The sequence below is a fragment of the Hylobates moloch genome, unplaced genomic scaffold, assembly GCF_009828535.3.
Source record: "Hylobates moloch isolate HMO894 unplaced genomic scaffold, HMol_V3 SCAFFOLD_18, whole genome shotgun sequence".
Taxonomy (NCBI): domain Eukaryota; kingdom Metazoa; phylum Chordata; class Mammalia; order Primates; family Hylobatidae; genus Hylobates; species Hylobates moloch.
This window is the reverse complement of record NW_026652293.1, coordinates 63,861,277-63,884,089: the sequence shown is the minus strand read 5'-3', so window position 1 is coordinate 63,884,089 and position 22,813 is coordinate 63,861,277. Positions and strand designations below refer to the sequence as shown.

The window sequence follows — 22,813 nt, the reverse complement described above, 5'->3', positions numbered from 1 at the left end:
TGGCGCATGCGCGAAGTCGCGGAACCCGGAAGCGGGGGTGCAGCGCGGCAGAATGAGGGTTGATTCCTCGGCTGACCCCGCAATGTCGCCGGAGCAAGGGCCGGGGTCTGCCACGCCTCCCACTTCTCCGACACTTCTTGACGCTCTGCTCCAGAACCTTTACGACTTTGGTGAGTGCGGGGTCCCAGGAGCCCACGTGGAGAGCAGATTTGAGGAACGTGGGTCTCCTGTGTGGCCCGTCCTGGGTTGGCCTCTGCTTTGAGGCTAAAGGTTCTTGCATGTCAAGCACCCTTAACTTCGTCCCACCTGGTTCCAGTAGCGAACCCATTTCTCCATCGGAAGTCACCCCTCGACAGGGCTCTGCTGAGTTATTCATCAAACCTTCCAACTCGTCCCCAAGTGTGGGGACCATCGTACTTGCTTGTAGGAAGCACCAAGGCTTTCCGATTTAAAAGTAGCCCACTTTTCCACGTTTTCTTGAGCTCTGGGAAGTCCCCTTTCCCCGTGCCACCCCCAAGACCTGCCTGACCCTGGTGCGATAGTGTCATTTCGCTCTGGGGCCTCAGGCCTGTTGGATAATACACCAGCTTCGTCCAAGTGTGTCCCTCTCCAGAGACATCATAGTCCTTGGCGAGTTGTCCTTTTCACGACTTGTTTTTTTTTTTTCAAACAAGTGCGCTGATCTTTTACTCTCCGTTCTTTATCTTGATGGGGGAAAAGAAAAATAAAAGAGCCTATTAAAGTCTCATGGCATGTCAGTAGGAAGACAGTGCGTCATACTCTGAAGAGCTTGCTTGGGAGAAGGTGACACCCTTTGCACATGCACCAAAGAAAATCATTAGATTTCAGGACAACACACATTTTTTAAATTTACAGCGTGATATTTTAAAAGCTATTTTTATTTTGGAACGACTGCTCAAAATTCCAAGTTCCCCTAAACAGTTAGGCATAATAGTTAAAACTATTGAGAACTTTCCATATAGCACATGCTTTTCGTATATTTGCTCATTTAATTTTCAACTTCATGAAATAGACACCGTCATAAATCCATGATTGCAAATGTAGAAACAAGTACTAGAGGTTCATGAAACCTGATGCAGGTTGTCTGACTGGTAATTTTTGCAGAGCCTGGGTTGTGATTCTGGTCCCAGACCCCATGCTTGTATTAACTAGCATTTCTGTGCCCTTGGACATATTGGAGGACAGAGAAGACTTAGTCTCTGACCTTGAGAAGTTTAAAATCTAGAGGAAAAGACTATTCTGCAAAATAATATAGTTTATGTCAACACAGGCTGGAAATCATGGTAGGAGCTCTGAAGGCATTGAATGTGTCTATTCATGTTTATATCCTTAATGCCAAAGTTTCGTTGGCTCTTAAATGTTTATTGTATAAAAGATTAAGCAAATAGTAGCAAGCATAAATCAACAGCTGGTAATTTAGAGAGCTCTGTGGTATTTGTAATGCATGCGAGTAAGGATGCCTAGGATTCTGGTTAGAACTTTCAGGTGACTGGTCAGAGCTTGAACAAGTGAAATATAGAAAGAGGAATTAATAGAAAACAAAGGCATTCAAATTGAGCCAGTTGTCTTAGGTTCATCTTAATTCCTAACTGTGAAAGAAAATAGGAAGACTATTCCATGTTCCTGTAACCCAGAAAGTGTTAAAAAGAAACAGTGGCTGCAGTGCCTGATATTTTTAGTATAAAGCCAATTGGGATTACCAGCCCTGGGAACTATTGCTGTGATGACACTTTGAGTAAGAACCAAGGTGGGGACTAAAGTGATTGTGCTAATAAGGGTCAAAGACATAAATATAGTTACCTAGGAAAAGATGACTACATTTTGGATTCTCTGCATTTTGCAAATACACTTATTTGAAGGAAAACAAATAGTTTATTTCTTTGTGTGTGCTTGTAGGTGCATATAGCCCTGGAATATGTACAAGTACATTCATATGATTTGATATTGATGGTAGCTAAGACTGAAAATATTTATTTTCCTTCTTGTGTTTGAACAAACAGGAGGTACAGAAGGTGAAACAGAACAAAAGAAGATCATAAAGAAAAGGGAAAACAAGAAGAGAGATGTGGAGGCTGCAGCAGCCTTGGCAGCAGAGCCATCTCCCCTACCTGGTTCTCTCATAAGAGGCCAGAGGAAGAGTGCTTCGAGCTTCTTCAAGGAACTTAGAGAAGAGCAGCATTGTGCTCCTGCTGGGACCCCCACAGGACCAGAGATCCTTGCTTCTGCAGTTCCTCCCTCTTCCCTAAAGAACAATAGGGAACAAGTAGAAGTGGTAGAATTTCACAGCAGAAATAAAAAAAGAAAATTGACGCCAGATCATAACAAGAGCACAAAGGTAATGAGTTGGTTAGCTTATATATACGTGGTGAACCCCCTGATATTGTAGTATTAGGTGAATAGCTCTTTAGACTGTGGCAGGAATGCCTGACTATCCTCAGGCCTGCAGATTTGCCAAAAGGACTCACAGGACCCAAGACTCAGCATATGGCCCTTATCAGTCATGTAGGCCTACAGACTGACCTTAGTTATTCAAGTTCTAAACCTCCAGTGAAAAGCAGGTATTCACCATCACATTGCTAGTATAAACTGTCTGGGAAAACTTGGTACAGCAGTGGCTCAAGACCTCAGGTATGCAAAAACACTCTGATCAGGCAGAATATTCTAATTGCTCAATTCTCAGGAGCCAGCCAACTGCCAGTCATGAAAATAGGACTTTCTTGGGAATGTGCAGGGTTTGATAAACACAGGACTGCTGAGTTAACCCTTGCAGCAACTCTTTCTGGCATTCCTGTTATGTGCTAGCGACAATTGTAGGCACTGGGATATAGCAGTGAACAAAATATATAGAAATTCTTGCTCTCGAGGAAAAGCAATGCTGGTGGAAAAGCAATTTGATTTTTCTGAGCAGTAATCTTTTTCAGACTGAGCTTGTAAATCTGACCCAAAATTCAGTCCTCAAGGGAGGTGTGGTTGCTCCTCCAAATGTTTTTAATTTTTTTTTTTTTTTTTTTTTGAGATGGAGTCTCGTTCTGTCGCCCAGGCTGGAGTGCAATGGCGCGATCTTGGCTCATTGCAAGCTCCACGTCCCTCACGCCATTCTTCTGCCTCAGCCTCCCAAGTAGCTGGGACTACAGGTGCCTGCCACCATGCCCGGCTAGTTTTTTGTATTTTTAGTAGAGACAACGTTTCACTGTGTTAGCCAGGATGGTCTTGACCTCCTGACCTCATGATCCGCCTGCCTTGGCCTCCCAAAATGCTGGGACTATAGGCGTGAGCCACTGCGCCTGGCCCCAAATGTTTTTAATTTATCTATTCACAAGAATATCATAATGGCTTTGACAAACTCATTGCTATTCCATTTCTGTAACATCCCCCATGTCCTGCAAACCTTTGTCTATCAACAAAGAAGTGAGGATTGTACGTATTAGTTTCTAAGCCCGCTATAACAAATTACCACAAACATGGTGACTTAAACCAACATAAATGTATTCTCTTACAGTTCTGTAGTCCAGAAGTCCAAAATCAAAGTGTTGACAGGGCCATGCTCCCTCTGAGGGCTCTGGGGGAGAATCCTTTGCCTCTGACCAGAAGGTAGCTCTAACAGTTTCCTTGGCTTGTGGTTGCATAACTGTAATCTCTGCCTCCGTCTTAATGTGGTTTTCATCCCTGTGTCCCTGAGTCTCATGTTTCCCTCTGCCTTTCTCTTTGCTTTAGGCCCACCCTGAATCTGGGATGGTCTCCTCTTGAGTTGTTTAGTTATACTATAAAGATCCTTCTCTAAGTAAGATCATATTCACGGGTTCTGAAAAGGAGTAGGACATGGCCATATGTTTTTAGAGGCCACAATTCTACCCGCTACAAAGATAGTTTGGCTTCCATTGTTCTTTATGAATGTATAAATGTATGTTAGTGTCCAGTGTTTGCCACATCTTTATGGTTTTAAAAACCATCTGTATAGTCTTTTCTAAAATTCTGGTAGCATTTCATGTCAAGCTCACTGGCATCTCTTCCTCAAAGATCGTTAGTGCATTCTGCAGGCTGAGCGTGGTGGCTCACGCCAGTAATCCCAGCACTTTGGGAGGCCGAGGCCAGAGGATTGCTTGAGCTCAGGAAGTCGAGGCTGCAGTGGGCTGTGATTGTGTCACTGCACTCCAGCCTGGGTGACAGAGCGAGACTCTGTCTCCAAAAAAAAAAAATTGTTAGTGAATCTGTAACCATGTCTACCTTTATTTTAGGATTCTAGATAAGCTTCTTAACTCTTATGTTCCAAATATAAGGCTCTGGGAACAGTTATGGGAGGGTCAAGAAATGGATTCCCTTGGTGTTTGGGGCAACCAGAGCCCCGAAGCTGGCCATCTCCCAGTACCCCAGTGTACCCTACAAATACTGGTATTTTCTGTATGTGTCATGATATGAAAAAGTTTGGAGAGCAGTGCTTTGCAATATAATTCAGCATTTGAAGACTTCAACTAACATAAAGCATTTAGGCACCCTTTTTTGTTTCTTCAAATGTCTCAGACTTCAGTTTCCTCTTATATTCCCTCATGTTCTTCTTTCTGGAATGGAAAGTTTTCTTTTTAATAGAAAAGACAGAAGAGTTGAGATTGAATGAGTCTGCATTTCCCTGTTGCTTAATAATAGAACATCTGTGGCAGTCTGTCAGATTGTCTTTTGCGTCCCCTTCCAAGTGAGCCCTAATGCATTCTAGTTGGCTTTTCTCAGGAGCCTCAGCTCACTCTACGTTTTGAACTTCCTGACCTTAATGAAAATTTTCATTTGTCATTGCTGCTCTGCCCTTTCCCTCTTTTTTTTTTTTTTTTTTTTTTTAAATGTGTCCTTTGAAATGTGAGTGTGTCTGGTTAAGGAAACAGAATGTGGACACATTAAAAACACATACACCTGTAAAACGACCTCAGAATGTTGACATTGCAGTGTGGAAATAAATACACGTAAATATAATGCTAGTTCTTATGTCATATCCTGGGTATGCCAAGTAAAAGGGTAGTCAGCCAGCTGGTGCTAATTGGAATACACCATCTGTGCTGAGTTTGTGTAACATGGCAAAGTATAGTTGTGCCCTCATTCTCTAAAAACTTCTAAGCCATTGTAGGACAGTTAAACAGACATAGGTGGCAAAAATATATGATGGGTAATGATAACCTCCATGACCAATCGTAGCATCAGCTGGTCATTTTTAGAGAGCATGGGAAAGGAAGAAGGGGATGTTGAGTTGGACAACAATCCAGCTGGCCCTGCCTAGACCCAGGAAATGACCCTACTTTTCCAGAACTTGTGCTATAAATTCTACGATTAAGCTACATTGTGCATTGAAGCAGGTTTTCATGGGTTCATCTCGGAACTTGGCCACCATTTATATATATATTTTTATGTTTAGAGACAGGGTGTCACTCTGTCACTCCTGCTGGAGTGCAGTGGTGTGATCATAGCTCACTGCAGCCTCCAATTCCTGGGCTCAAGCTATCCTCCTGCCTCAGCCTCCCAAGTAGCTAAGACTATAGGGCACACCACTATGCCTGGCTCATTTTAAAATTTTTTGTAGAGTTGGGGTCTTGTTTTGTTGCCCAGGCTTGGTCTTGAACCACTGGTCTCAAGAAGTCCTTTTGCCTTGGCCTCCCAAAGCACTGGGATTACAGGTGTGAGAGCCACTGTGCCCAGCCATCATGTCCCTTTTTTTTTTTTTTTTTTTTTTTGAGATGGAGTCTTGCTCTGTCACCAGACTGGAGTGCAGTGGCCCGATCTCAGCTCACTACAACCTCCGCCTCCCGGGTTCAAGCTATTCTCCCCTTCAGCCTCCTGAGTAGCTGGGACTACAGGCGCACACAACCATGCCCAGCTAACTTTTGTATTTTTAGTAGAGACGGGGTTTCACCATGTTGGCCAGGATGGTCTTGATCTCGACCTCATGATCTGCCCTCCTTGGTCTCCCAAAGTGCTGGGATTACAGACGTGAGCCACTGCATCCGGCCCATGTCCCATTTTTAATGTAGTCACTATACAAGTAATTTGGCTGGAAATAGTAAGAGATCACATATTCTTCCTCCATTTATTCCACCAATCACTGGGTGCCTGCTGTCTGCAGACCTTGCAGATGGAGCAGTGAAGAAGATAATAGTGCTTTGCCTTTATGGAGTATACTATACAGTTTACTTTGGAGTCGAGCAATATAATATAATTAGAAAGAATTATAAACAAATAGGGTCCTGGAGTACCATGCAGAACCTGGTCTAGATACAGTGGTCAGGGAGGTCTCTCAGAAGGTAACATTCAGGCTAATGCTGTATTAAATGGTGCTGGTGAATGGGGCAGGGAAGAGTGAGCCAAAAAGGGAGAAAACAGCCTTGCTAACACCGTGGGGTATCAAGAGGCCTGGTGTGTTCAAGGAGCTGGAAGAAGTCTAGCAGGACTAGGACAGAGGGGAGAATGGTTGGTGCTGATACAAGAGAGACAGGCTGAGACCAGCCCTTGCCAGGTCTCATAGGCACTAGTGAGCCTTGGGACTTTAGTCTTAAGTACATGAGAAGCCACCAAAGAATTTCATGCAAGGGCATGAGGTGATCTGATTTAAATTTTAAAAAGATCACTGTAGCTCCAGTATGGTGAATGGATTATAAGGGAGCAATAGCAAGAGGCATGAGGAAACCGATTTAGGGGTTTGTTGCAGTGGCCCGGGTTCAAAATAGCGTGGCCTGGACTAGTGATCTCAAAAAAATGAATGGGCAAACCTACTCTTTCATAGGTGCAAGACTGCCTGTAAGGCAGTCTTTTAAGTCTTTTAAGCAATGAAAGTGTCAGATGTAGCTTAACACATCTGTGTGTTGCTCAGCCCTTAGAGCTGTGTCACTGCCATTTCTCCACAGCTGGCATTGGGCCATCTTAACGTGAATCATTCACTGCCCCTGTTTCAGGAACCTTAGCCTCCTTTGTGGCCTCAGATAAGAAAGAGATAAGAAACATAATAGAATAGTGTTCTGTAGATCAGAAGGGACCTTTGCATCCTGAAACTGAGGTACATGGAGGCTGCCCCGAGCATATAGCGAATTGCTAATATTTATTGGGGGTGTACTGAGTCTTTATTTATGTTCATTAACTCATTTATGGGCTCGATCCTCACAATTCCTGGGACCTGTCTTCATTTTGCAGAGGAGCTTGAGACTTATAAGAGGTTAAGTTACTTGCCTGTAGTTAAACATTAACCTCACAGCCCCATATCTGCAATTCCAAACACCCAGAGCTCTGGAAACCACAATTTGATTGATCCCTTTTCTCTTAAGATTGTTGCAAATTTATTTGGCAGAAAAACCTGACGAAGCTTTTAAAAATCATTTTTGTTCGGCCGGGCACGGTGGCTCATGCCTGTAATCCCAGCACTTTGGGAGGCTGAGGCAGGCGGATCACAAGGTCAGGAGTTCAAGACCAGCCTGGCCAATGTGGTGAAACCCTGTCTCTACTAAAAATACAAAAATTAGTCGGGTGTGGTGGCATGTGCCTGTAGTCCCAGCTACTCAGGAGGCTGAGGCAGGAGAATCGCTTGAACCTGGTAGGCAGAGGTTGCAGTGAGCGGAGATTGCGCCACTACACTCCAGCCTGGGCAACAGAGCAAGACTCCGTCTCAAAAAAAAAAAAAAATTTTGTTTATCTCATTTGGTGTGAATATTTATCGATATTGCCACAGAAATATTAATGTGTTTAATTATGGATTACTGCCTTGGACCCTACTGGAAGTGGTCTATAATATTCAGTATATTCAGTTTTGCCTTTTTAAAATGTAAAGACTTCTGAATTTTAAAGCTGGAACCTGACCCTAAGGATGCCAGATAAAGAATTATGGAGCTGAAGTAAGCGCCAAAGGTTGGGTTCAGACCCCAGGCTTTCTGGCTTCAACACTTTGTACTTAACTGCTATACTAGAGAGAGCATAGGTGAGGTTAGGCTCTGCTCTTTGTCCTTTGAGTGACACAAGTACACTGACTCTGAGCCATCGCCAGACGTAGAGACATTTCTCGCAAGTTATAGTCAGATAGCTTTGATCGTTCCCCAAATCCTTGCGGCTCCCATACTGCCCTGCAATGTGGATGTAGCCCACTGCATGGTGCTCCACCCGGAAATCCTCCATGCTCCAGTGCCGCTTCTTACTTTTATGCCAGACTTCCTCTTCCTGAGTAAATCAGTGTCAGATGGGTGTTAGGAAGAAAGTAACCTAGCTGAAGTAATTTAGACTCATCAAGGTGTGAACAAACTTCTTAATATTCATAGAGCTGTCTGCATTTTTAAAAAAGCGTTTGTTTACCGGGCTACTCTCTCTCTAATTGGAGACAGGTTGGTTGGGCACTTCAACTAATAGATTAAAAAAGAAAGAAAATCTAAGCCACGTAAGAGAAAATACCTAAATCACCCCATAGACAGGTTCGCTGAGTCTGGTGGACTGCCTGACTTCATCTCTCACTTTTCTTCCAAACCGTTCTTTCTTTTTCTAGCTTTTCTTCCTTCTTCCCTGCCCAGCATATAAGTTCTCAAAATCTCCATACATATCCCTCTGCCTTGTGGGATAGTAAGGCTAGATTAGTTGGGATAGGTTAGGCTGTGATTTGATAACAAATAGTCCTTACATCCCAGTGGTTTAAAAGACAAAAGTTAATTTTTCTCATGTTACATGGCCATCAAGATTTGCAGAGGCAGGTCTCCTGTGCCACACCATCCTCATCTAGGGACCCAGGATGATGGGGTGCCACCATCTGGAGGGTTGTTAGTTGCTTTAATAAAGGAAAGGGGAGTTAATGAAGGGCTCTTAAGGGTTCCATGTGGAAGTAGGCATTCCCCAACTCTGCTCATGTTTCTTTGGCCAGGGAAAGCCACCTAGGCATTCCTAGCATCAAGTAGACAGGGAAGCATGAGTCGCCTGTGTGCCTGGAAGTAGAGGAGGACCCAGTATTGCCTATGGGCAGTAATGCTTCCTACTGCAGAGAATATGGGGGGAAAGAAAACCGAGGAGACCACTGATGGTTTCTGAGTCAGGTCATGTATTATGAATAATGTACTGAAGGGATTTTCAAGCTATGAATAAAAATGAAAATTAGACAGTGGTAGGTCATGCTAATAGGGACTCAGAAGCTATGAAATAATGAGCCAAGAATTTTTTTCCCCCAAAAGTTTGTGTTTGATACATGCACAGATCTAGACCTCAGACCCTTTCTCAAAAAGCCATCAATAGCTACAAAACTAAGACGTTTGTGGTGAACTGTTTAAAGAGGGATGAGGACACCGAGGTATCTGTGTCTGTGCTAGAGCTACCGCCAAGGGACTCTCTCCTCCCCTTGGTCTAGTCGGCCTCTCGGCCCCGGTGTCCCCACAGCCAAGGTGCAAGGGATTAGGTATTCTCTGTGGCTGCTGATGGGGACAGCAGGGACTAGGAGAGGCCTGACATTGCTCCTCTCTTTTGTAGGCTGGTCTCTTTCCAGGGCCCAGGGGTTTCAGCCTCATAGTAGCTATCATACAGTTGGCCAAGAATTTTATTACTGTGCCGAAATCCTCTTTAAATTGCTCCTTGCTCATGCTAATCTCTAGTAACAGATCGGCCAAAAACATCTATAACATCTCCAGTATTGCTAGAAATCTGACGTGCCTCGCGCCACTGCACTCCAGCCTGGCGACAGAGTGAGACCCCATCTCAAAAAAAAAGAGAAAAAAGAGATGTTCAACTTAGAAAGTTGATTTAGCCATTACTTCAGTGGAGCAGATAGGAGGGAAGAGAGGAATTACTTAAATGTTTAGAAAAGGCGGTCAATATCTTAGGGGATCTTGGAGATCTGGGAATGGTATACAGGGTTTTGTTTGTTTTTTTAGGGCTTAGATATGGTCATAGTAAATAGATTAGATGTGCATGGCAGTGGAAAAGATATTGTGACTTCAAAGTAAATGTGGAATTTTTTCCAGTCATGGAATAGGAATAACACTTTCTGGGGTAGATAAAATGGAAGTGGCTCACACAGAGTCCTCCATGCTATGCCTGTGGTCTCAGTTAAGGCACTTGATGCTGTCAGCCAAGTGGGAGACAGGTTTGGAGAAAATCTTAAGCCAGGAAGGAAGATAAAGTAAATGGAAAGTGCATCTGTTGTGATTAATAGCACAGAGCTAGGCCATACGCCTGGACCCTGACAGTGGTCCTCTGCTGTCCCGTCCTCTGTTACCATCAGCACCCCAAGCCCATGGAGAGCCAGTCAGTGTCCAGTGTGACAGTGGTTGCCCGTGATGCTGCTGATGGTATGGTCAGTAGATCCATTAGGAATAAGAGCATCGGGTAAGCCTTGCTGTTTTTTGGACCCCGTGCCACACACTTACTACACTTTATCCTGTTATATCGTAATAACCCCCCTGTAAATTAAGTGCAGAGTTCCTCATCATCTGAAGAGTCATTTCATAGGGACTCAGAAGCCATCATCTATGAAAACATGCAGTGACTGACTGTCTGAACCCACACACCTTAAATACAGTGGTAGGGGCTGGGGTGGGGGATGAGGAACCAGGCTAAGCAGAAGCACAGCTCCCGTTTGGAGAAGGAGAGAGCGAGTGGACTCCATTGTGGCTGCCTTGTGGACGGTGTAGTTGCAGGGTAGACTACCACCATTGGTGGACAATGGCACATGGTGCCGTTGTGATAGGCACCTCTTGGCAGGTAGGTCAGGGGATAGGGTGATATAAAGAGTCACGTATTTTGGGGGCATTTGCAGCAACATCATTTTCTACTAGGAATTATAAACCAAATCTCTGCCATGCTAGGAATCTGATGTTCCTGAAAGAACTGTTTAGCCCATTATTCTAGTGGCCAGATGAGAGGGAAGAAAGAAAGAATTACTTGAATATAGAGCAGTTTTACCCTGTAAATTTTACCCTCTAAAGTTTTACCCTCTAAAATTCCTGCTCACAGGCATCCTTTTCTAAACCCTCCCACCAGGCAGAATTTTCTGTATGTGATATGTGAGATTCAGGCATTGCCCTCTTACCAGCTTTCCTTTTTTTCTCAGTTTCTCATCATTACTTTTATAAGCTTTGAGACCCTAAAAAGTATTGTCTCCCTTTTTCTTCTGTTAGTTGTTCATTAGGATTTTGAGCAACATGCTTGTATTACTTTTGACATTTAGCCATCTGGGCCAGTTTCAAGGTTTCTTTCTGTTTTCCAATTTTTTAATTGTGGTAAAATATACATGAATGTACAATTGGCCATTTTAACCATTTTTAAGTGTGCAGTTCAGTGGTGTTAAGCTCATTCACGGTGTTGTGCCGCCCTCATTACCATCCATCTTCAGCACTCTTTTCAGCTTGCCGAACCGATGCTGATGCTCTATACCCATTAAACACCAACTCCCCATTCCCCTCCCTCCAGCCTCTGGCAGCCACCATTCTAACTTCTGTCTATGTGAATTTTTCACTCCTTTGGGTATTTCATAAAATGGAATCATGCACGTACCCTTGTGTGACTGGCTTATTTCACTTAGCCTCATGTCTTCAAGGTTCATCCATGTTGTATCATGGGTTAGGAGTTCCTTCTTTTTTCAGGCTCTGGAATATTCCAGCATGTGTATATGCCACGTTCAAAAGTATCTGTTCATCTGTTGTTGGACATTTGAGTTGTTTCTGCGTTTATTATAAATAATGCTGCTATGAACCTAGGTGTACAAATATCTCTTCAAGTTCTTTTGGGTATATGCCCAGAAGAGGAATTGTCAGATCATATGATAATTCTATTTTTTAATTTTTGAGGGACCATCATAATTGTTTTCCCCAATCCCTATACCACATGGTAAAACATTCTCACCAATATAGGACATGGGTTCCAGTTTCTGTACATCCTTGCCAACACTTGTTATTTTCTGGTTTTTGGATAGTAGCCAGTCTAGTGGGTGTGAGAGGATCACTTTCAGGTTCCTTAAAACATGTCTACTCTTTTGGTGATAGATACTATAATGATATAGTAACAGATGATCTAAATAAGAATTTTTTCTCTCAGCAGGCTAATCCTAGTGTTTTGGAGAGAGATGTGGATATACAAGAATTTAATCTAGAAAAGGTATGTACTTTGAGATTGTTAAATTATTTATAATTAACTTTATTTACAATATTTGTTTATAAATGTATGTTTATATTAAATTTATTATAAGTTTATAACATAACATGTGAACTATGTAGTATAAATGTTAGGTATTATAAAAATTAACAGTTTTTGTTTTGAGACAGAGTTTCACTCTTGTTGCCCAGGCTTGAGTGCAATGGTGCCATCTCGGCTCACTGCAACCTCTGCTTCTTGGGTGTAAGTGATTCTCCTGCCTTAGCCTCCTGAGCAGCTGGCATTACAGGTGCCTGCCGCCACACCCGGCTAATTTTTTTGTATTTTTATTAGAGATGGGATTTCCCCACGTTAGCCAGGCCGGTCTCGAACTATTGACCTCAGGTGATCCACCCATCTAGGCCTCCCAAAGTGCTGGGTGTGAGCCACTGCACTCGGCCAACATTAACAGTTTTATAATATCTAAAATGAATATTTTACATGTCTAAAAGTTGGGAAAATGGTTAAGCAAATCATACTGCATTCACTTCTTTTTTTTGAGGCAGAGTCTCCCTTTGTCACCCAGGCTGGAGTGCAGTGGCAGGATCTTGGCTCACTGCAGCCTCTGGCTCCTGGGTTCAAGTGATCCTCCGACTTCAGTCTCCTCAGTAGCTGGGATTACAGGCGTGTGCCACCACACCGAGCTAATTTTTGTATTTTTCATAGAGGTGGGGTTTCACCATGTTGGTCAGGCTGGTTTTGAACTGCTGACCTCAAGTGATCTACCTGGCTCATCCTCCCAAAGTGCTGGGATTACATGCGTGAGCCACCACGCCTGGTCTGCACTCACTTGATTGAATATTTTATACTCATTTAATACATGATGGTTTTGTGACTACAACGCCACTGATACAATGGTAAGTATGGGGATATGTATATTCTGTGGTTGTAACGTTTTAAAAAACACGTAAGAAAAAAGACAAGAAGAAGTAATTCAACTACTAAGAGTGGGTATTGCTGACTTTTTCTCTTCCTTTTAAAACCATGGATCTGTGTTTGAAGCTTCTGTGATAAATGGTTTCTAAGTGTGAGTGGGTGTGTTTGGAGGGTATTTTTCAGTTGAAATTATTGCCTTTATGGACAATGGCTTGTTTTAGAGAGCATCTAAAGCTCTTAACTACAGAGCTCTGCATTGAATCCTGGCTCTGTTATTACTTTGTGCAGAGATAATTCTTTGTATCAGCTGTTCAAATTAAACATGGGAGAGGGCTGGGCACAGTGGCTCATGCCTGTAATCCCAGCACTTTGGGAGGCCGAGGCGGGTGGATCACGAGGTCGGGAGATCAAGACCATCCTGGCTAACACGGTGAAACCCCGTCTCTACTAAAAAATACAAAAAATTAGCTGGGCATGGTGGCGGGTACCTGTAGTCCCAGCTACTCGGGAGGCTGAGGCAGGAGAATGGCGTGAACCCGGGAGGCAGAGCTTGCAGTGAGCTGAGATCGTGCCACTGTGTTCCAGCCTGGGCAACAGAGCGAGACTCCGTCTCAAAAAAAAAACAAAACAAAACAAAACCATGGGCGAGGGCCAGACATGGTGGCTCATACCTGTAATCCCAGCACTTTCGGAGGCTGAGGTGGGAGGATCACTTGAGCCTAGGAGTTTAAGGCCAGTCTGGGCAACATAGTGAGACCTATTCTCTATAAAACATTTTTTAAGAATTAGCTGGGTGTGGTGGTGCGTGCCTATAATCCTAGCTACTCGGGAGGCTGAGGCAGGAGATCACATGCCCAGGAGGTCAAGGCTGCAGTGAGACATGATCATGCCTCTTTTTAACTGTACTCCATCCTGGGAGGTAACAGAGCAAGACCCTGTCTCAAAGGAAAAAAACAGGAGAAAGATGTTGTGGGAGATGGTGTATGTGGGAGATGGTGTATGTGGGAGATGGAGGCTCCAAAGGAGCCTCCATAGAGCTCCTTTGACCACATGCCAGTGGAGTTATTATTCCTATGCGCTGTTATTACAGAGCGGTGGATCTGAAATGCATTACTTCTGGCAATATGTTTTTTCCTTTGGAGTTGTTGAAATGCACTTGCGTCTGATTGTGCTTTGTGTCGCAGGCTCGTTTAGAAGTGCACCGGTTTGGGATCACGGGTTATGGAAAAGGAAAGGAGAGAATCCTGGAACAGGAACGTGCCATTATGCTGGGCGCTAAGGTGAGGGGCTGCTGCTACCTTTCATCGCCAGACAACATGCAAAAAAAGCAAGAGCAAGGAAAGCCAAGAGCAAGTCAGGGCAAGGGACACTGAACATTTTTGCAGAATAAAATATGATGGTTTGTTTCCTTGTTCTTTCGTTACAGCCTCCTAAAAAGAGTTATGTGAATTACAAGGTTTTACAGGAGCAAATTAAAGAAAAAAAGGCAGCAAAGGAAGAAGAAAAGAGACTGGTAGGTGTGATGGTCTGTCTTTTATTCAACTAGAATGGGAAGGTGGATGCTCTTTGCCATAGTGGAATGCCGGAAGCTGCTGCTTGGAGAGCAATGAAGGCACCAGAGTTAAAGTTAAAGGATCCCATGCTCTCCACTTCTTCGAGTTAGCTCTGTTTAGTAATACCAGCCAAGTAATCTGGCATACTTACATGCAAGGTTTGCTTTGAAATAGCAAACTCCTTGTCTTAGTCCGTTTGTGTTGCTGTAAAGGAATGCCTGATGTTGTGTAATTTATAAAGAAAGGAGGCTGATTTGGAGCATGGTTCTGCAGACTGCACGGGAAGCATAGCACTGGCATCTGCTCAGCCTCCGGTGAGCATCTGAAGCTGCTTCCGCTCATCAGGGAAGGCAGAGATCACATGGCAAAAGCGAGACATGAAAGAGCGAAGCAGCAGTGGGGGGAGGTGCCAGGCTCTTTTTAACAAACAGCTCTCTTGGGAAGTGGGAAGTAACAGAGGGAGAACTCACTCATTACCATGAGGACAGCACCAAGCCATTCATGAGGGATACATTGCCATGACCCAAACACCTCCCACTAGGTCCCGTCTCTAATGTTGGGATCAAATTTCAACCTGAGGTTTGGAGGGTCAAATATCCAAACTGTAGCAATCCTGTTCCAATAATGCAGGCTACTTTGATCTTTCTTCTATAGTTTGTTTGGTTTTTGTTTTTTTTTTTTTGCATTTTACGTTGTATAACCTTGTATACAACACAAGGGCCTATGAAAAACCACAAGGGGAATAGATGTTACACATTCTACCTTTCACCTAAAATGGAAGATTTGAGCTTTCGGTGTAAGACTGTTAGTCTTACCTGGAATAGCCATTCACGTTCTTTTTTCTTTTTCTTTCTAACTGAGACAGGATCTTGCTGTGTTGCCCAGGCTGTCTTGAACTCCTGGGATCAAGTGATCCTCCCACCTTGGCTTCCTGGAGTGCTAGGACTATATAGGCATGAGCCACCACGCCAGGCCCAGCCTTTCACATTGTTGAAAGCGTTTTAGGGTAAAACTTTGAGACTGTTATGTTTAATATGCCTACTTGAAAGAAATATTAAAAATGGTATCTCAATGACTTTTGGTCACAAACCTCTTGCCTTTTCTTTGAATCCCATTATCCGTTACTAATATGTATATGATCTTAAATTCTGAAATCAGGCCCAAGAAACAGATATTTTCAAGAAAAAGAAGAGGAAAGGACAGGAGGACAGGTGAGTGATTTTATCAGGCCCTGGGGTTGAACAATCTGGATGAACCTACTGATTAGTTCTGAAAAGGATGCCTTGAATGTATGTGGTGTTGCTAGCCCATTAGAGCGCTTCACTGTCTCATTTATCCTCATCAAAGTAGGATTTAGTAAATTGCCCAAGATCAAACAACTGCCTGAGAACTAAATCAGGAAGTTTCTCCAATCTCCCACTTTTCACCGACACTCTTAAGTGACTAGTGGAAAAGCTGCAGTTTACATTTCCAAGAAAAGACTTCTAAGAGTGCTGCTACAGCAGCATGGTCTGGGTCTGTATTGCCTGCTCTTTGACATACCACGTAAGATAGAGCACCGTAATTATGAATAAGGGATGTTGACTTTGTTGCTTTGTACTTGTTTCTTAGCTTTTGTTCAAGTGCCTTTTTCTATGTCTTTGAGTTACTGTTTCAGAATGGACTGTTTTTGTCTTAGCCTGTTTTCTTGGGCTCCTAGTGCACTTGTACGTGCTGTAAAATGGTCATTTGTTCTGGCCACCGATCTGTATCTGTTGAATGCCTCTTTGTGCCAGGCATGTGGGTGCCTTAGGTATTGGTGTACAGCTGTAATCACACTAAAGATATCCCTGCCCTTGAGGAGCTTCATTGTAGGGAGAGAAACACCCCAAAACATACAAATGGATAAGTAAGATGATATCAGGTACTGGCAAGTATTGTAGAGAGGCTGAAAGAGAGCATTGTGAAAGAAAACCACAGGGAGAGGGTGAGCTGGGAAATTAGTCTGAGGAGGTGACATCGGAGCTGAGAACTGAACAAAGAAGAGGGGCAGCCTGGAAAGAGCTGGTAGCAGAACATTCCTCGCAGAAGAAACCAGTGCAAGGGCCCTGAGGCAGGAAGGCAGTAGCATGTTTCAGGGACCACAGGAAGGCGTAGTGGGGTGGGGGGTGTGTATGGCAGGCGACCAGGAGTTTGCAGGCCAGACTGCAGTGGCCTGGTTGGTGGTACTGTGATGCTTGTTGGTAAGCCTAACTATTTATAGTACCTTTCTCTTACTTTAAATGTAGGAAATCCAAAAAGAAGAAGTCCGCTCCCAGTATTTTGTCAAATGGACGGATTGGACAGGTTGGAAAATTCAAAAATGGAACACTGATTCTGAGCCCAGTTGATATCAAGAAAATAAATTCCTCCAGAGTGGCCAAATGAAGTACTTTATCAGATAAAACGAGGATGGGAACAACTGAGTCAACTGCAGTGGCCCTGGACCCTGTGTGACTCTAGATAGATCGTTCTTACCACACATTTCACAGACCGCTTTTTCATTTTAGAAAAAAAGTCAAACAGAAGTAACATTTCTAGTTGCCGAAGTGTCTGCTTCACGGTGCTGAGTGCGTCAGGCCCAGTGCAGCATGGATGTGAAGTGAACCCAATGAAAAGTGTTTTTTAATGTTCTCCAGCAAACTTCACTCCTGTTTCATGTTCACTGGTATTTGGTGCATTTGCTTGTAATACATTTTTTTTATAACTTTACTGTTTTGTAAATGCTAGTAGTTTACATTAAATTGCCATATAATTTTTTAATGATTTAATGTTATGATATCATGAAAGAACCAAGAATCTAATAATTTATCAGTTTTGTGGAAAAGCAGTTTTAATTTTTAGCCTACCATGTGTACAAAATCTACTTCGTAAGAAGTTATATAAATAAAATATGTTTGTAGTATATGTGCCTGTGACTGTTAAATAACAGATGGTTTTAACTCATACTTTTGTGCCCACATTTAAGTGAATGTTATTTCTATCAGAGTCGTCATTACCTTTGCAGCCATATATATGTTTTTAATGATACTGCCCTTGCTTAAAGTGACAGCAACTTCTCAAAGCTTGTAGCACATTAAAAAAGGTCTTCGATAATGGTGACAATTTGGGCTTTTAAAAATTTCTGTTTTTTCAATTTTTTTGTTTGTTTGTTTTTTGAGACGGAGTGTCACTCTGTTGCCCAGGCTGGAGTGCAATGGCACGATCTCAGCTCACTGCAACCTCCACCTCCTGGGTTCAAGCAATTCTCCTGCCTCAGCCTCCCGAGTAGCTGGGACAACAGGCGCACACTGCCACGCCCAGCTAATTTTTTGTATTTTAGTAGAGACAGGGTTTCACCATGTTGCCCAGGCTGGTCTTGAACTCCTGAGCTCAGGCCATCTGCCTGCCTCGGCCTCCCAAAGTGCTGGGATTACAGACATGAGCTACCACGCTCGGCCTGTTTTTTCAGTTTTTTAGAGACAAGGCCTTGATCTGTCACCCAGGCTGCAGTGCCCTAGCACGATCATAACTCACTGTGGCCTCAAACTCTTGGGCTCAAGTGATTCTCTTGCCTCAGTCTCCAGAGTAGTTGGGACTAAAGGCATATGCCACCATGCCCAGCTAATTTAAAAGATGTTTTGTAGGCCGAGCGCGGTGGCTCACGCCTGTAATCCCCACACTTTGGGAGGCTGAGGCGGGCGGATCACGAGGTCAGGAGATCGAGACCATCCTGGCTAACACGGTGAAACCCCATCTCTATTAAAAATACAAAAAATTAGCCGGATGTGGTGGCGGGCGCCTGTAGTCCCAGCTACTCAGGAGGCTGAGGCGGGAGAATGGCGTGAACCGGGTAGGCAGAGCGTGCAGTGAGCCGAGGTCGCGCCACTGCACTCCAGCCTGGGCAACCGTGAGACTCCTCAGAAAAAAAAAAAAAAATGTTTTGTAGGGACTGCGTCTTGCCATAGTGCTTAGGCTGGTCTTAAACTCCTGGGCTCAAGCTGTCCTCCTGCCTTGACCTCCCAAAGTGCTGGAATTATAGGTGGGAGCCACTGTGCCTGGCTGGCCTTTTTTTTTTTTTTCAATTGCCAAAAAACTGATCCTAGCCTAGTAAATGATAATGTTTTGGTCCAAAAATCAGGTATAAATGGCTCACTTTGTTATGTGACTTTATGTTGTCTGTGAAGACACTGACAAATGAGGAACTTGCAAAATGTTTGGGATAGTGCCAGCAAAACTGGAATGAGTGGTTTGTTTCCCAGGTTTATTTTGAAAGGCATTATTCATCAGGATATGTATTTTGGCTCTAAGTAATTTTAAAAAGGTGTAGAAGATCTCAAACATGACAGAAAGCACTAGGAAAAATCTCAGGAGCTAGAAATGACCCATGAGAATGGCTCCTAGATTAGTTTAACTCCTCGTCTTCAGCATTGGAGACGAAGGGACAGCTACTTCCCATGAGCCATCATGGCTCAGACAACTGAGCACTTGGCCTGACTGTTGACCACAGCCCCAGGGTAGTCCATTTTGGAATGGCATACAAATTCCAAGTGTAAATTACTAAGCTCGTTTTTATTTTCACTTAAAAAAATTTTTTTTTGAGACAAGATGGTCTTAATATGTTGCCCAGGCTGGACTTGAACTCCTGGGCTCAAGTGATCCTCCTGCCTCAGCCTCCTGAGTAGCTAGGACTACAGGCACAAACCACCATGTCTGGCTACTTTTTAATTTACCTGTAAATATTTAAGGAACAGGTTTTTGACCACTGGGTGCTCTGGAAACAGAGGTTTAGGGGCTAAAAGCACAAACCATACCTGTACTTTAAGGACTGAAGATCAAGTTTCAGGCCATGCTCTTATTTCCGTTTGATAAGGCTTCCCCTAGCAAGGTCAGCAGCAGAGAAAAGTGACAATGAAAAGAGCATCCAAAGGAAGGCAGGGCCATGACCAAGATTCTCGCAGTAGCCATCCGGGGAAAGGATCAGGGTCTCAGCGTCCAGGGCAAACATGCACTTGCACTCTCTGCCTCCTTTATGCTAGCATTTTCCCCTGGGTGGGGGTTGCTTTCCAGCCATATGCATCTGCATGGCTCGGTCCAACGTGCTCTGTGGGGCACGTTACATTAGCACAGTGGCTGGCCAGGGTTGCATGAGGTGAAGGGGCTGGACGGGGATGCCTCCAGAACCTTAGTCTTAGGATGAGCTGAATTTGCCAGGACATGGCTGCAGAGCCCAATTCCTCTGCTGACAAAGTAGAAAAACATCATTACAGTAACTGTGGAAACTCTTACCTTAATCATTTATTGCCTTGTTTGGACCAATGGTGAAAGGAAGCATTTGCTTGTTATCAGCCTAAGAGGAAAAAAACCAAAGTTCCACTCCATAATACCACCTCTTACACCCTCCCAGCACTGCCCACCACCTTTGCCCACCAGCTGGTGGCCTGGCTGCTCCCAACATTGCAATTGCACTGTTATCATTTGCTGGGTTTTCTCAGCTAGGATGACTGCTCCCCTTCTCCCTGATTGATGGCCTCAGGGTCCACCCAACTTTGCAACAGCAGGTCTTGACAGGACCAGGCCCATGATGGAACTTCCAGCCACAGGGTCACTTGGCATCAGGTGTGAAAATCCTATATTCCAAACCTATCTATCCTTCAGGCTCAGGCTCCAGTCCTCAGGAGGACTCAGACATCCCTTACTGAGCATCAATGACAAGTCAGAGGTTGTGCCGGCGTGAGGAGATGCTCATCCCTAGAGTGTGTGATAATGTGGATGTACACAAAAAGGACCTGGTAGCACTGAAGCCGACTAAGCTTATCTGAGAGTATGGACAGCCTTTCTGAAGCAGAGCTCAGAGCTGAGTCTTGAAAGTCTGCTGGCTCACTGATTTATGCACTCAGGCCCTGGGCTGGGCCCCATACGCTGGGGTGGGGGTGGGGCCCACGCTGACTTTGCTGTCTGAGTGAGAATAGAACAGAGCTGCCATCCAGGCTGGGCTTGAGCTGGCCTAGGAGTGAAGCACACTCTTTTCCCGCTCTGCCAGCTGATCCCAGGTGTGGGCCGAGGGAGGAGTGGCACGTGGGGTGGGATGTCACAGGCGTCCAGGTTTTGGCCATACAGCCTGTGGTACTTGATCCTGTAGGTCCGCAGATGGCCTCAGGGCCCACCCAATTTTGCGCGACAGCAGGTCTGACAGAGCCTGGGCCATGGTGGTACTTCTGCAAGGATCGTGACTTCCTAAAGTCCTAGGCTCAGTACCCAGGCTCCAGCCAGTGCACCTGCCTCCACAATCCTCCTGTTGATCTCTTAAATGGGACTCTGGTCATGCCACTGTCCTCCTGCAGCGGCCCCTCACTCCCCATCACACACAGTCAGATTCCTTAAAATGACTTCAAAAGCCTTCACAACCTGACCTTGATACTCCTTCCATCCTGAACTGTGTATTTTTCATTTCCTAAACCTGCCCTGTCCTCCGCCCTCTCGGCACATGCTGCTCCCTCTGACTCGGGCCCCACCTGTGTCAGCAGCTCTGTTCTATTCTCACTCAGAGAGATCCAGCTTCTGCTGCTGCCAGAATGTGCAAACTGCCACGACAGAAGCCAGTGCCGAGTCCCTGAGGAGGGACCATCCCCTGAGGAGACCACGTGGGCTACGTCAGAGCTTTGCTAGCCTGGAAGGTGATGGGAGGAAATACCTATTCCTGTCATAGGTTTTCTTTTCCTGCCCACAGGGCCTCGGCCAGCTCCAGTAGCCTAAGGGCATACAGAGTGTTTGCTTGTCACCTGGCAGGCGGTTCCACAGGACAACACTGCTTCCAACCAAGGGACCCATTTGGCAGCTAAGGAGGTGCAAGACCAGGCGCATGTTCCAGGGCTCATGATCCTGAACTGCTGGTCTGGTGGAACAAGGGGGAGGCCCGGTGCAGGTGCAGCTGAGGCACCATCTCAGAGGTGACACTTTGTGAGGAGGAGGCGGCATCTGCCAGAGTGCAGCATACGCCTTAAATCACCCTAAACACAGCCATTACACTTAGAAGGTGCTGTGTCCCAGTGAAATGACTGTGACTTCCAAGGACCCAGTGAAATGACTGGGTCCCCATTTCACCCCAGTGAAATGACTGTGACTTGGGGAACTTGGGATTCCTGTTCCCACAATTCTTGATTCTGTGGACTTAGAGACCCTGCTTCCCAAAGAGGGGCGCAGGGGACACGGTATTCCACTGAATCATTAGCTATGGTTGTTGTCTGGGCAAGAAGAGCCAGCACCTTGCAGGGCTGACTGACCAGGACTCTCCAGAGGAAGCAAGGCTGCTGTCACACAGAGAGGCCAGGAGGAGCCCGTCTGCACCCTGGCCATCCACTCAGGCATCTCTGAACACTGACCTTACCCAGTGTTGATAGTAAACAGACAAGTTCAGCAATCCTGAAGTGGGAGGGGCCCCGTGACCTAAGGCTCAGACCCCCCAGGGATGAGCATCTGGACCACACCAGCAGATAAGCTACCAAGGTCAGCAGAGACACTCACCAAGGGTGAGGGGAATCTGGAATGTCTCAGAGAGGAGGCAGATAGTGCAGTTGCAGCTCTGAGGCCAGTGACAGTGGCAGGGAATGTAGTTGGTTCCACTGACCTTCCTCTTTTTTTTTTTCTTTTTTTTTTTTTTTCTAGAGATAGAGTCTTGCTGTGTCACCCAGGCTGGAATACAGTGGTGTGATGAGAGCTCACTGCAGCCTTGACCTCCTGGGCTGAAGCAATCCTCCCACCTCCACCTCCTGAGTAGCTGGGACCTACAGGCATGAGCCACCACCATGCCTGGCTAAGTTTTTAGTTGAGACAGGGTCTATGTTACCCAGGCTGATCTCAAACTCCTGGCCTCCAGCAGTCCTCCCGCCTTGGCCTCCCAAAATGCTGGGATTACAGGTGTGAGCCACTGTGCCCAGGTGTGAGCCACCACGCTCATCTCCCTCTTATAAGCATGTCTCAGTGGAATTCTGGAAGAGCTTCTCCCCACACACACTATGTGAAACACAGACCTGGCACTGTGGTGGGTTGTGGTGGGCACTGTAATGTCCCACTAGATTCCCTTTCATGGGTGAGGGACTTATTCCCTCAGCTGCTGAGAGTGGTTAGGGAAAACAGACCTCAGCTGTCAGCCCTCTGCAGGGACTGCCTCATCCCCTTGCTAGGGGAACCCACAGTCGATGAATGATCCACGGGAGGGTGTTAAAGCTCAGTCCTCTCATCCCAAGTCA

The 22,813-nt window shown here is 45.0% G+C and overlaps 1 protein-coding gene across 2 annotated transcripts; it reads left to right on the top strand.

The window, feature by feature from the left end:
• Positions 1 to 18: 18 nt before the first annotated feature.
• On the top strand, positions 19 to 17,533 carry CUNH1orf131 (chromosome unknown C1orf131 homolog). Of its 2 annotated transcripts, none has more exons than XM_032136234.2 (7): positions 19 to 170; positions 2,022 to 2,356; positions 12,046 to 12,102; positions 14,199 to 14,294; positions 14,441 to 14,527; positions 15,726 to 15,778; positions 16,835 to 17,533. In XM_032136234.2, the coding sequence occupies exons 1-7, from the start codon at positions 53 to 55 to the stop codon at positions 16,971 to 16,973; spliced, it is 885 nt and encodes a 294-aa protein (XP_031992125.1). In that variant the 5' UTR covers positions 19 to 52; the 3' UTR covers positions 16,974 to 17,533. The 2 variants fall into 2 exon arrangements, with proteins under 2 accessions (XP_031992125.1, XP_031992124.1); XM_032136233.2 differs by having other exon boundaries at positions 12,043 to 12,102.
• The last annotated feature ends 5,280 nt before the right edge of the window (positions 17,534 to 22,813 follow it).